This window comes from Apostichopus japonicus, chromosome 23, assembly GCF_037975245.1.
Source record: "Apostichopus japonicus isolate 1M-3 chromosome 23, ASM3797524v1, whole genome shotgun sequence".
Lineage (NCBI taxonomy): Eukaryota > Metazoa > Echinodermata > Holothuroidea > Aspidochirotida > Stichopodidae > Apostichopus > Apostichopus japonicus.
Genome location: NC_092583.1, coordinates 12991320 through 13006255, shown reverse-complemented (window position 1 = coordinate 13006255; position 14936 = coordinate 12991320). Strand labels below are relative to the sequence as shown.

Sequence of the window (14936 nt, the reverse complement as noted above, 5' to 3'; positions counted from 1 at the left end):
CTACCCACCACACACCCATTCCTTAGATCTAGACAAGTGAGATCTTGTGTTTCTGGCTCGTGATAAAACCAGTGATTTTCTTCTATACCCATTCAAACAAACAAAAATTCAGTCACTTTATTATTCTGGAAAATAATTTTTTATGACTTAAATAACGATAATTTTTTTGTTAGCATCATTTTATTATTATCATCATTTCATCTTTCTTTGCGACAGGAAGGCGTCGTAACGTCCAGTAACATGCAATGTGAACCCCAATGTGAACATCCAAGCATCAGAGGTGACTCTTGTTGTCCTGTGTGTCCAGGTATGTAATACGGTTTCATTCTAGTTCACATTTATGCATCCTTAAAAAGAGATTAAAAAACGTCAGATGCATGATACGGAAAATAAACATTCATTTAACTTCAAAACTTGATAAATGCCAAAATTGAGAGTGAAGGCAGATAACACTGCTTATGCCAAACGTGACTACTTAATTTCTTGTTGAGTTGAGGTAGACACATTCTTACAATGCTAGCCAATGTGATCGACGTTAAAATCCCTAACCCTTGGGGACAACAAAACATTGTGTCGTATGAGGGCAAGCGACTTGAGGCAAGTATATTTGGACAATGTGTTAATAAAAAATGTGTTAAATAAAAATTTCATAGTTTTAGAGTACTGTGTTCAAGCTCAGTTTTGTCAAGTGACACGCGTTGGTGTCATCTTCCCAGTGAGTAGCACGTTTTCTTTTCTGCCCCACCCCTCCCCCACTCACCCCTTCTTTCTTGCCGTCACTATACGTATGTGTACCTTGCGCATGTCTGTTTTCAGTGAGTCAGTGACTGCCTATAGGCCAAAATAAAAACTACACTGAAAATAATAATTACTCATACAGTGGGGGCTCTTCACCGCTGCTGTCTACAGTTAGTAAAAGTACGTTGGTGGGGAAGCTTAGGTCACCATAAAACTTCGTTAGGATCACATCGATAAAACACGATATACTTAAAGTCGGTACATCATCCTGAGGGATATTTTGGAAGTTTTCATTGCGAAACATTGCCGTCATTACATCATAAATGTCTGATGAAAGTTATAATGTTGAATGTTAGTGGAACCGTAAGGGGTGATAGCGAACACCATAAATATTACGACTTGGGGTAGGGTCTATATACAATTTTGGTGTTAGTCTTAGGGTGAAATAAATTCGATTTTTAGACATAGTGGCATCGCGTCCATCTTCTCTTTTTTTTTCTTTTTTTTTTAACACACTGGAGTTCAAAACTGTGGCTGGTTTTTTGGTTGTTGGCAGGTGTAGAATGTCATAACACAAGGGTCAGGGGTGGAAAATACATGATGGTTCCTCAACGGTGTTATATAACACTAACATTGACGCTCATGTAACTTTGATTTATTAATTCATATTAAAGTGCCATTAATGGACGGACGGTTATTTGGCAAAGACGCTGAGTCAAAATGAGGAAAGATTGTAGTCCTATGCCGTCGTTGGTATCTGGAAGTTTAATAAAATTGTCTCTCTTCTTTTTTTGTTGGCGGGACGGAATTAGGATATAGTCATTTATCCTAGACGGTTCATTACAAGGAAGTTATATTTATGGAGATTATGTCGGATGTGTTTAACACGTTCGTATGTAATATGTTGATATTGTTGTATGAACATAGATGTTGGAGGCGTATTGGTGTTGACTGGTTTATTGATTGGGAGGTGAATGGAGGTTGTAAGAGGAACGGGGTGTAGAAAGGGGAGGGGGGGGGCAGGCATGAAGAAAGGAGTAAGGGCGTGGTGAAAAGAAGAGGGGAAAGATGTTGTGTGAGAGTGGGTATAAGGGGGGCAGGGGAAGGTCGTGTGTTATGAGGATTTAAAGAGCACATGTGCTGTTGGTTCTGCGATCAGGGGGAGGGGGGTGGCGCATGAAGGCTAGGTAGTGGAATGTTGAAAGGTGACGGTCGTTCATACAGTGATGATATTTAGAGAGCGCATCTAATTGGTGCTAATGGCTACTTCGTTGGCGGGGACAGGGAAAAGGAAACTGGAGGGAGTGGCGAGAGGTGAGGACAGGGCAAGATAACTAAGTCATGTTGGTGCTAGTTGTCAGCTAATTGGGTACGAAGGGGGGGGGGCAAAGGTAGGGGCAAAATAGGGGTGGAACCTTAGTTATTTCCTCCTAATCTATGAATGAGTCAACTTTCGGCATAAAAAGTGGGTTGATACAATACAAAGTGTGAGGAATTTGGAATGGCAAACAAAATATCCTTCTTTGGGGTGGGCTGTTTGTAAGTCTTTATTTCAACACATGTTGGTTGGCAAATACGTATCTGTACAGTATCTACTTCTGGTACGTTGTCCTCCTATAGGTAGTATGGGATATACCTGGTCTGTACGTTTTCAACACCATTGCAGAAACGTACTAGTCGTGCTTATAGTGCCCATGTCCTTGTTCCAATGTACCGAATTGTACACGTATAGTCTTGTATGTATGCGAGTGTAGTCTATATAGGCTACCAAAGGTCCGGTCATTATTGAAGAGCCATTTTGAGAATTGACAAAAACCGACATGCATATTTATTATAGTTTGAACATTGATAGATTTGTGTCATAAGAAAGTGATTATAACCGTAAATTCATATTGAGGACGGATTTTTCGTTTTACTAATACTAATAGAAGACAAAGTTTGTTAACCACGAGGCCGCCGTCTTCGACCATAATCTGTGTATTGTAGTTATATATGACGCCTCTGTTTATGCATGGTGTAGCAATTAAATCCACTTGGCACAGGAGGTCTTCAAGGAAGTAGGTCGGTTTATATCATCGCTGAGATTCTTCCTTCAGTGACCTCGTATTTTAGTCGTTAGACCTACTTTTGTACATTTGGATCACCTTTAATAGTCTTGGAAAACGTCTATTTAGAACTACTTAGATTATTTTTGACAAGAGAGCCTTTTGAAGGGGAAAGAGAAGAAGAGTATTAGAAGTGTATTGGTGAACTAGATACTGTTATGTAGTTTATACTGGTTCTCTATTGTATGGATCGGATATGGACACAGTTTAGGCCAATTTAGGCTCAGTTCAGGCTAGGTTAACCGTTGACGTCACTTGTTTTTTTTTTTGGTTCGTGTGTTGTTTGTTAAAAAACAAGAGGCAGTGTAAAGCGATGGCGTTAGAGGAGGGCCTTGTGGTGGGGGAAAGGGGGGAGTGGGTCAGGGGAGATACATGGGATGGGGAGAAGCGTGGGTAATGGGAGATTCCCCAGACAGGGTAAGCTTTGTCATTTCTCGCTAGTAAATGTATAATGAGTTCATTGACCCAGCGCTTTAAATCCCCCACAGATATGTTTAGGTGACCTCCCACACATTTGATGGTATATTCATCAATACCGCTTTGGTAATATCACTACCAAGTGGGTTCATGATGTCCACCTCCCTCCCCCACCCCCTTGTCCCCACATTATAAGTAAGAAAGGCCGGAGTAGATTAGTTCCAACTGTGTGGTAAGGTGGAATGGGGGGGGGGAGGAGATATGAAATTGGGAGGGGGCGATATGAAATGGGGGGGGGTAAGGAAAGTCATTCGGCAGGGCAGGTTTGTCCAGTATTTATCTTCTGTAATGTGGTGTTGTCGTTTGTTTTTTTCTCCTCCTCCTGCCCAGCTAAACTTCCATAACGTAAGGTTGCAGCTATAGGTTGGTTTCACTGCGTTTTCTGTAAGACAATGAATGGCAAAATGATAAACAACTTTTTATGATCAGGAAATATCATCGGTTTCTATATAGTTTCCGCTTGACTTGATCTGTAAATTTAATTTATCCTGACCAAAGGAAGTTCTTCAATGTCAACAATGAAATGAACGAGATTGACTCATATGAGATCTATTTACGTTTACCAGCGCATGCGTACAAGAATAACTATTTCCCCCTTGGTGTGAGTATACGAGTAAAACGAGTACATCCCCCCTTCCACCCCACCCCCTCTCACCTCCGCATATGGCTCTAAGTTAATCTACCGTTGAAACAAACACACATAGAAATCAATAGGAACACTTCTCATTATGTTGTTGTTTTCCATAGACTTATACGGATTTTTCTTTTTTAACCGGGCGTTTATATTATTCTTTTTCAAGACCCTTATTAGTAAATAGTTTCTAGTAGACGTATACCAGCCAGAAGAAAAGAAGGCAGGAACTTTCCCCTTCATCTTTCAGTACACCATGCCCTCCCTTAAATACTCGTAGGAATTTTACGCTTTTCTTAAAAAGTTTTACAGATGGCAACTTTTGTAAGCAACTCACTTCGGAAACGTTAAGCCATTCTCACTTCCTGGATGATCGCCCACCCCTACACCCAGCCACCCCACCCCACCCCATCCCACCCTACCCCGTACAAACAGTTTCATCAATTAATTAAAACTTGTTCTCGTGGACAACCTAAATATATAATAACCTAAACTTTACTAAAATAAAGTATATACACCATCTCCCTTTCGACCATATACAGTAATAACTGTTTTCCTATTGAAAACAGAGTTAACTCTCATCCTAGTTTGTGGTCGTGCCATTTTGGAAGTGCGACACCACTTGACAATCTGGCGCCAGGTAGTGAAGAGGGTACTTTAAGGTGAATGTTAAGCGGTGGTGTACGGTGGTCGGCCTTAAGTAAACCTGCTTTAAACTTAAAGTCAATCCAGACTGACCTGGAGCTAAGTGAATCGGGGGCATTGGAAAAATCTGAATGCCAAAATATTAGTCTTGGACAAACTTGATTTGGATGACGAACCTCGTGGGATATTTGATGAGAAAGGAAGTAGTCATATATATATATGGAATGGGTGGGAAGGGGGGGGGGGGAGTTCGTTGACCTAATCAAAATAATTGAAGGGCTAGTGGAGATATAGGAATCAATTGCTTCTCCTGTTAGCACAATCACTTTTGGGAAATATTGATTTTATCATTTCTTATCATATCTGGGACGCAATAAGGAAAAGTAGATATAAGCAACCAGCGAAAATTTCTCCGTTGAAATAGGGTCTTATTTTGGGACGATGATTCGTCAAAGGGAGCGTGAACTGCCACGCAATTGTAGTCAAGATTCAGTACATAGTTAAGAAGTGACTGGTTTTGGTTACTTCTTGTATTTTCTCAAAATATGGCAGTTAAGATATTTTTAACAACATCCCTTCCATTAGCATTCTGCATGTACGCTTGGTTCTCTTAAATTTACAACAGGCCACAACCCTGCAGCTGTAATACAACAACAGAAGATTGCTACGCCCTTGGCGCAATCTTCCAAACTCCCTGGTACATTCTTTCAAAAAGTAGTCTTCTACGCCCTATGGCACAATCTGTCAAAAGCCCCTGGCGCGGTAAATTAAGAACAGTTGCAAATCTGGGGGCGCTCTTTTACAACATAACGATAGTCCTCTACGCTCCTGATGCAGCAGCCTATTAAACACAGCCTGGTACGAACTGTCATAAACAATCGGCAAAGTCCCTGGTTCACTCTTTCAAACATACCGGTAAGTCTTCTACCCCCCCCCCCCCCCCCAGCGGATACTCTCAAATGTAGTCTGCTGTTACCGAAGCGCATCTTTCAAACAGTAGTGTGTTACGCCCCTGATGCAAACTAATAAAAAAAGGACCATGTCACGCTTCTGGTAATTTATGCAAAATAGTTATAAACAAATCAAAGGAAGAAAGAGCCACGTATAAACTATACGTTTGTAAATTATGGTAATAACCAAGCTTCTTTGTGATACAATATATTTGCATATGTTGGATATTCATGTCCTTTTCTCACATTTGATTCTTTCCCAGGATGTATCCTAAACGGCGTTTTCTTGGAGGAAGGGGAGACCTCGTACAAGGAAGATGACCCATGCATAGAATGCAACTGTCGGGTAAGACTTGGGGTTGTTGTCATAGTGATCGTTGATGATGTAATGAATTTTTTTAATTCACTGAGGATATTTGTAGAATGAGCAGATCTTCCACAAAAAAAAACACTTGAAATTGTTGTTGTTGGTGTTTGTCCCTTTATAACAAATAAAGGGTAGGGAAAGGCCAACGAGAGAGGAATGATGGGGTAGAGGAGTGAGAGGGAAGGAAGGCAAGAAGGTATGGGGGAGGTGGGAGGGGGGTGTGCAGTTAAGATTGGCAGTCATTTGATATAGGTATCATCGGTCCTAAATATTGTTGGTTTGGTTAAGTTCGTAAAAGTTATTGTGAAGGCTTACAACGACGTGATGAACCTAACATTTCAAGGCATTGGCACAATTAATTTTTTTTTTTTTCTTTTTGTCTGGTTCTGATAGGATGATACTCTCTCTTGCTTTCGGAGGACGTGTCCTGTCCTGTCTTGTCCAAGTTATCAAGTACAGACACCTCCGGGAGAGTGCTGTCCAAAGTGCATGGGTAAGTCCCTAAGATACGTCCAGTCTTTTTTTTTTTCCTGTGAGGAGTGTCTGATATTCCACCGTTATCTGCCCCTTGACCAGGACAATATACTATTAAGCCTTGAGACGACCGTGTACAAAACCGTTTCGGTTACCTTGGCAACACCCCCTCCTCGCTCCATCCTGCCCCCACAACATAAAGTATTCCAAAAATACTATTAGAGACTTTAAGGCCGATGATGTGTATCTCATTGGGTTGGAGAACTCAGCAAAAGTAACTTGAAATGCTTTGTACTTAATCAAGACTTTTAATTATAATTTCATAAATTCAAAATACAATCTAAATTTAGTAAATATTATAAGTTTTATATGATGTTCTTTCAAGAGCAGTTGGTACTTTATGGTAGACATTCTGCTTTTGTCAAGCTTCTTTCAAAGTCCCGTATGCATTAATATGACGTCATTGGATCATTGTAGTTGTAAAATGCCACCGTGTCAGGTTGAAGTTTTTCTCCACCATTTTGACAACAGTAGTAGAAAATTAAAATTCTCTATTTACGAATGTATGTCGATGGTTTTGTTTCAGCGCAGCGTCGGGTCTTTGATTTGGGCGACCGATGTCTGTTCGGAGGAGAAGTTTTTGAAGATGCTGATGTCGTATTTGAAGACGACTGTACCACGTGTATTTGCCTGGTGAGCATCACATCACATCACCGTCTATAGTCACGTGATTACCTGTCTTTTCTCTGCTACAGATTGTACTACGTTACCTAAAGTCGACTCAAACCCATCGAAACAAAGACACGTTTATGGAGAGGGGAGAGGGAGGGAGGGTTTACAAAGGTCACACGATCACATGGTTAGAAGCGCAAATGTTTGGTCACCATGCAGTAAGAGTGGGTTGCTGTCCGACTGTGACGTCACATTTTGTTTTCAGTGTGTTACTTCCTCCCCTCCCCCTTTTCGGAAATTGGAATTGACCGATCCTTACGATCAAATGCCTTCGCATCATTACACAATGAAGATTTGTTACCAGGCGATCTTTCGTCGGTCAATAATGTCTGGAACCACCCCCACCCGCCCGCATAATGCAGAGGTTTATTAATCTTGCTCCAGTTTGATTTTATAAAACTTGACTTTTGTAATCATTATTGCAGAGCGCCACTGTTATTTGTGATACGCAGCAATGTCCATCACAGTACGACTGCCAACAGAGCCACCTTGTTCGAGACGAAGGGTCCTGTTGCCCTCGATGTGCTGCTTGTTCAGTGAACGGGACCGTTTACCAGGTATAGTAATCAACAATTAGGTGTAATTATGGGGCAATTTGTCACGTGACGTAAACATTTGACGTCATAATGGAACTCTCTGACTCATCCGGGGTTTTCTGGCTACTTTTTTTGTTCAAACAAACTGTCCCCTGAGACAGTGTGACAGTTTCAGGAAGCTTCCCCACCACCCCCACCTCCACCCCATCCCTATAATCCTGATCTCAGCATCTATAGATAACTGTATCTTTGGTGCCTTTGTGTGAATGTTTCTTATATCGCAATAAAATCATTTGTTGCACAAAATTCAACATAGGGAGGATAGTCTCAGATGTCGTTATGATGAATGAGTTGTAAAAAAAACCTTTTAGATTCTTTTGTTATAGTAATTCTTCACCATGGCGACTCTGATTATGCTAGGAAAAATTCAAGTAGAGGGCGCTCATTCAGAAATGTCGCATTATTATTATGATCGGGCAACTGGCTCATCCCTAGAAATACATGTACGATGAATAAAGCAACAAGTGTATGGCTGCAAATCTTGCCTTAAATGGATGATAAGAAGATCTGATACTATTGCTAAAATTACCTAGTAAGGTCTAAAACGTAATATAAAATAGCTAAGCAAATTGTCAATCGTATATACTAAGGCAATCGTTTAACAACACGCAGTGCTGTATATTTAAGGAACGGGGGAATGAGGGAAAAAATGTGGGTCAGTTTTGATTCTGGAAATTATTTATCCTGGACAGATGTCGATAATTTAAGGGTCCTTTTTAGTAATTTTTAACTGACGGTTACACATAATTGTCGGCGAACGTAGAATTTCTCTTTCCTCCCCCCACTTACCAAAAAACTCCTCCACCCCCATTCTCTAGACCAAATTCTGCTCACGCCATTGATAACCCGCCGCTTAACTTATCAAGATAGATAGATAGATAGATATTTATTTCGTCCATAAGATATGGAAATTCGTCGCCCTGCAGCAAAACACATAAAAAATCAAAGTTTTGAAGTTACAATCAGAATACAGTAAAATATTAGTATAAACAAAACACAGAGAAGTTGAATGAAAAGGTAAGAATATCAACAGCAACAATATCCATACATGTGAGAAAAATATACACAAAAATACATATATAAACAAGATTATAAAACAAAAGAAACCTATCTAACAGCCCTCAGGTTGAAAAAAGAAACAGAATTGGGTACAAAAGAAAACCTGAATCTGTTATGCTTAGACCGTGGCATGCGAAGTCTGCTGCCTGAACGGCAGAATACATAGTTTTCGAAAAGAGGATGTGTATGGTCTTTTAATATTTCCAGAAGAACTGATTCATGTGTCCATGTAATAATACAGTTATTCTGTTTATTTTTTTTCTTACATATTTAGGATTCTATAGTATAATATATATATATATATATATATATATATTTATATATATATATATATATATATATATATATATATATATATATATATATATATATATATATATATATATGCAAGTATCTTGTATTTTTACATCTATAGCATAACGAAGAGTGGTCAGTGTCACCGTGTGAGACGTGCCGCTGTGAAGGAGGACGTGAAGAATGTGTAGTGAACAGATGTGAAACAGCGCCACTCGTCTGCCCCGACAGCCGAAGGGTAAGTGTGTAACAACATTGATCTGCTTATACACACAGACTTGGTCATCTCTGTAACTAATTTGATGTTAGCCACATACACGACCTTTCTCAGTATAATTGGTCTGAATAAATTCGTCTTTGTGGAGAAAACGTCTACACATCATGGCCCTTGAACAACGAAATTCGCATTGGTGTAAAAAAAAGGGGGCACATTTTATCGTGATGTGATAATCCGCACGTACATTTCTTCGTATTGGACCCCCCCCCCCTCTTTAATATAAACAACACAAGGTTGTGCTGCAGTTTTACCTCAACATCTCAAGTTTACGAAACAAAGTGGATATTAGGGTCATTTTGTGATTTCAAATTAACAAAGGTTGAATTTCTTTTATTTTAATTAATTGATCACGCGACATGGTAAATTTGAAGAAAAGCACCTTGTCCCTTTCCATCTCTCCTATGCTTCAACTCATACCCCCTCTCTTTTAACCCCCCCCCCCAAAAAAAAAAAGACCTGGCGAAGATAATCGGTAATATGATTTATTGTATCAATTATTCTCCACAGTACATTTTACAAACTCCTGAAGGTGAATGCTGCCCTCGTTGTGTAGAAAGTAAGTTCATGACCAAACGTGGCGTAGTTTTGAATGTTTCTTTTTTTCTGTTGAATCTATCACAATTTTGTGGTTCCATACTACACGATTGTCAAAGGAAGGATGAATGGTTAATCGTTCACTGGTTGTCACATAACTATAGTTTCTCATGTTATTTGACCGTTTATATAGAATTATATATGTCATTATCGGTGTTATACAAGTTTAGAAATATTCTCCGTTCATCATAACCTTTAGATTTTCACTGAGTTGTAAATATATTTCTCTTCTTTGATTCTGTGTAATCTACAGGAAATGGAACTTGCACAGTATTTGGCGACCCGCATTATCGAACATTCGATGGCCGTCTGTTTAATTTCCAAGGCCGTTGTAAATACCTTCTGACTGCGGACTGCACGCACAGTTCCTTTAGAATACGCGTGCGTAATGATGGGCGGGAATCTCGCCACGCCTCTTGGAGTAAAACGGTCTTCATTCACGTCGGTGAGAACATGATAACACTACGCCAAGGGAAACAAGTGCGAGTGAATAGAGAAGCCGTAACGGTCCCTCATACGGAGCCAACACTGGGGCATATAAGCTTTGAAAATTACGTTATAACAGTTTATTTAAATATAGGTAGGTATTCCACCAATCGTTAAACAGTATGCATATTCAATAGATTACTAATTGCAAATTGAAATATTTGAGCTACAAATATAATGTATTGACAATATGTTAAAATTGGAAACAAAAATAGGATTGAAATTTGATGTTATAAATTCTTGATACCTTAGGCTGATACTGTAAATTGCCAGACTTATTCAAGTTTTGCACTGCTCTCCCCTGTTCATATATTTAACCAAATTAACCGATCAAAGCAATATATTTCATGAAATGAATATTCATCACTTTACACATTTAAATCACCAATTAACCAAATATTAACCAATCAAAGCAATATATTTCATGAAATGAATATTCATCACTTTACACATTTAAATCACCAAGACCTCAATTTTTTTGCATCTCTCAAGACAAGTTGTAATGTGGCAAGTTGCATTGCCTCAAGAAGTATACGGTATTGTATGTGATGCAGTGATGTGATGCAGTATTTCTCGGGTTAGGGTTAACCCTAGGGTTAACCCTAACCATATGGTTTTCCCGGTCCATAAGATACGTCATTCATTGGGCTGTATCATGCATGATGACATTGCTCGACATATTAAACTGTGTACAAAACGGTTCTCTTGAGAAATACTGTCACGTGAGGATTTTCTGATTTAAATTGTCACACAACTGAATATGAGATCAGTTTTACATGATGTTACCATATACTTACGTTCATTTGCAAATGATCATTCTCTAACAATTTTACCTCAATTCTTTATTTCTTTACAACAACAAAAAACCTCCCAAAACAAAAGTTAGTATCGAACTTAATAATTTATTATTATTTATGATTTTTATTTTTATTTTCCAGGTATTAAAGTTCTTTGGGATGGAGATAGTTTTATAGAAGTAACTGTGTCAACCAGTTACAAGAATAAACTATGTGGTCTCTGTGGAGATTACGATGACGATAGACATAATGATTTTAGAACTTTAAAAGGCGCCGTTGTCCATGACGTCAACGTTTTTGCCTCCTCTTGGCGAATAGGAAGCAAGGAAGAGTGTGACGTCAGCGAGAAGAAACAATTATTCTCTCCATGTCGGCATAACCCTTTTGCAAAAGTTCAAGCGAGGAGAGAATGTAGAATATTAAAATCTGCCGAGTTTGACCCTTGTAAAGGAGTCGTGGACCAGTGGGTTTATTACAGGTAGGTGTAAATATATTATCGATTTATAGAAATATATAGCTATTTTCAAGTTTAAAAATATATATTTTTTAATCACAATCGTAAGAAAGATACACAACTTTAATCACTGGAAACAAAGAACGGGGTTAAAACTTGACAAACTAAATAGTTTGAACCGCTTCTTAGCACAGAAATGGATTCAATTTATACTCAAAAATGTCTTAAGACAGAAATGGATTAAGATTTACCAACATTGACCCTAAAATTCTAGAATGCCACAACTGCTCGTAGAATTAAAAAAAAAGAAACTTTCTTTGAACAATTTAAACCGCAAAGTTTCTGTAGAAATTCAAAATTATGAAATGAGATAATCAAATGTTTCACGAAGGGAAAATCTTTAAGGTCATTTTCTTCAGTGAAATTCTTTGTTAAAGTTTCAATATGAATGACATTTTTACAGTGCTGTCCAATCGAGTTACTGGCTTGAACTTAAGACTCGAGTCACATTTAGTGTGACTTGCGGTAAAAATTTGACACGTGACTTAAACTTTACTTGCAATAAGATGAAAAGATTTGACTTGAATAAAATCTGACTTGTGACTTTCACTCTACCTGCTAATAATAATAAAAAGGACTTTTGACTTGACTCATTTTTTCTTTCCTATGTCCCTATTAAGCCACCGTAGATAAGCGACGGGCAACCCAGACTTTTGAATAAACATAAAATGATATACTCATCGGCCATCTGTTGTTGTTATCTATACCGTCTTTCTCCGTCAAGATAAGAACTTTTTTACGATAGTTGACGCAACATGTTTAATTACTGCATAAATATCATGTCTCTTTTTATTTCGTTTCCTTCTCTTTTCAGATCTTGCATGACAGATGTCTGTGAGTGTGGACCATCCCATTCTTGTGCTTGTGAGGCAGTATTAGCGTTTATCCGTGAATGTGAAAGACACGGCATAGAAATGCGAGAATTGTACAGTGGAAATTGTATTTTATAAGAATTAAAGAAAAAAAGTATCAACAGACAAAAAAAAAAGAGGGGGAAAAAAGGAATCGCTTTGATGCCAAGAACAACTCAAATCCACATTTTACTTTACTCTTAGTTTTAATTTATTGAAAATCAACACACTTCACAAAACCGAAAATACACCTCAAAATGGGAATTTTCACTACAAAACCAGTTTATACGTGTTTTAAGGCTGACGTGCTGGTATGCAGCATTGTGCATCAATGTTTCAGTATTAATTTCGTCTCAGTATAAATAATGACATAAACGTGTCATAATTTCAATATGAAAAGAATTTTAAAAGTTAAAGGGTTTTTAAGCGAGATTATGTTTAGATTTTTATGGAATGGTTTGAGACATTTACAGTTTTTAATTTATTAAATAATTAATTAATAGAGAATACAGTCTTTTTTTGGGTCAATGATGTTACAGTGGCTCAGGATTTGACTTAAACAAAAGAGTAAAACAAAACAAACAAAAAACAAAGCAAGTGATTGGTTGATTGATGTGTAGGAAGTGACTATATTTATATGTAACGAAGGTGCAGGCTTGATGTGAATGGTAGTCAGGTGGGACTACAGGCACTGACCATTTATGGGGTGGGGGGGGGGGTGGGGAGCAGGGCAAATATTGGATAGAGAGAAACTGTAATCTCATAATTATGACCCTTGAATGTACCATGAAAGTTACGAAGGCTTCAAAAAGAGGTCCCGGTGACGTAATTGTCCCTAGGGTCCGATCTGACCCGGAGCCCCTGGGGATACAAAATGTCGGTGCACCTTCCTTCGGATCGTTATCACCAAAACAATTAACGCTGCCATTCAGATATTTTATTTTGTCGAGGGCATTTTCAAACATTTTCCATACTTGCGACCTCCCCCTTGAACCCATGCGTAAATTCCTCCGATGACGTCATTTAGTTTCATATGTTTACTTTTTACTGGTAAAGTTACGGTGAGTGAATGTTTTTCATATAATTACTCAATGTTGAAGTACTATAGTGTCGGTAAAAAACGGGGGGGGAAAACCGATAAAAATGCAGTATACTAATAGTCTGAAATAGAGTGCGTGTTTCCTTGAGAGAGTTTTGCCTTTATTTTATGGTCGGTTACCATAGTAATCTGCCGTAATAAAAATAGTTTTTATTTTTTTGGCAACACATTATTGTAAATCAGTAAGTCACCTTTTTGTCGAAAACCACTCTTTTCAAAATACGTTGTGATGCAAAATATTGCCAAAATTATTTCTCTAATCTTCGTAGGTTCGGCAAATTTGTACTCTCATGTTGTTGACATTGTGTAGGCCTAAGTGTCTTAAAGGGACTATATATAGTGTGAAGCAACAGGAACCATCACTTGATAAAATGCCAACATTCAGAGTATGCGTAGAAACAGGGGCAGAGGGTGGGTGGGGGGGGGGGGGGTACCTCTCTCACTTTGAGAAAGTGTGTGTTGGGGGGGAAGGAGTTTGCACTCTATAGTCCCTCCCTTTCTCAACCAGAGACATACTCCGCGGCAGTGCTTAGCCATTCAGGTAACCAAATATTAAAAACATGTTTTCCCTTTTAAATTTGTTTTTTTTTTTCATGTGAGGCCGTTTTACCCAATGCTGCATTTTTTTTACGTCACTTACCCTTCAAAATACGGACAACTACGTGAAATAGCTTATATGTCTACTTATATATATAAGGAAGTAATAAAACTCTTACACTGAACATGCCGCTTTCATTAGAATTAATTAGTGATCTATAATTAAAAGAACCAACAACAATGGTTTCAATTTCATGTTCGTAGCCTTTGTTTTATAGAAACAGTACCGTTTAATTTATTCTTGAATTATTATGAAATAGTGTTCACACTTTTTTCTTATTTTAATTTACTTGATTTGTCATTTTCAATCGGGCCTCATTTAATATTCATATCATCATTGTGTACTATCCCTCTACTATCTTTGCCGATTCTCATTAAATATGCAAAAATTTCAGTTATCTTGCTATGAAGTATCAGAACCACCCATGTAAGCCTTGTGTTATGATCAAGTATTACTTCAACGTCATCAACAAAATGGGCATATGACGTCGGCACATGTACTGCATGTCCGATTCGATCGTTAAGCTAAAATCTCCAAGGTTTCTTTGGACTCGATACATTTTAATTGAATGTGTTGTTTCATCACTTTGTCTTGTAAACAATACTGTTGTTATTAAATCAACTTTCTGTTCCCACACATGGGAATAGCCTAT

The 14936-nt window shown here is 38.3% G+C and overlaps 1 protein-coding gene across 4 annotated transcripts in view; it reads left to right on the top strand.

The window, feature by feature from the left end:
- LOC139964827 (BMP-binding endothelial regulator protein-like) overlaps positions 1–13714 on the top strand; it is an 81228-nt gene extending 67514 nt beyond the window's left edge. For all 4 annotated transcript variants that reach the window (XM_071966831.1, XM_071966834.1, XM_071966833.1 and 1 more), the window contains 10 exons: positions 217–307; positions 5810–5892; positions 6307–6406; positions 6974–7080; positions 7545–7676; positions 9190–9306; positions 9853–9901; positions 10193–10519; positions 11364–11700; positions 12551–13714. In XM_071966831.1, coding sequence (XP_071822932.1) covers positions 217–307; positions 5810–5892; positions 6307–6406; positions 6974–7080; positions 7545–7676; positions 9190–9306; positions 9853–9901; positions 10193–10519; positions 11364–11700; positions 12551–12686 — 1479 coding nt within the window. In that variant the 3' untranslated portion in view covers positions 12687–13714. The remainder of the gene's footprint in view (positions 1–216; positions 308–5809; positions 5893–6306; positions 6407–6973; positions 7081–7544; positions 7677–9189; positions 9307–9852; positions 9902–10192; positions 10520–11363; positions 11701–12550) is intronic.
- Positions 13715–14936: the final 1222 nt, after the last annotated feature.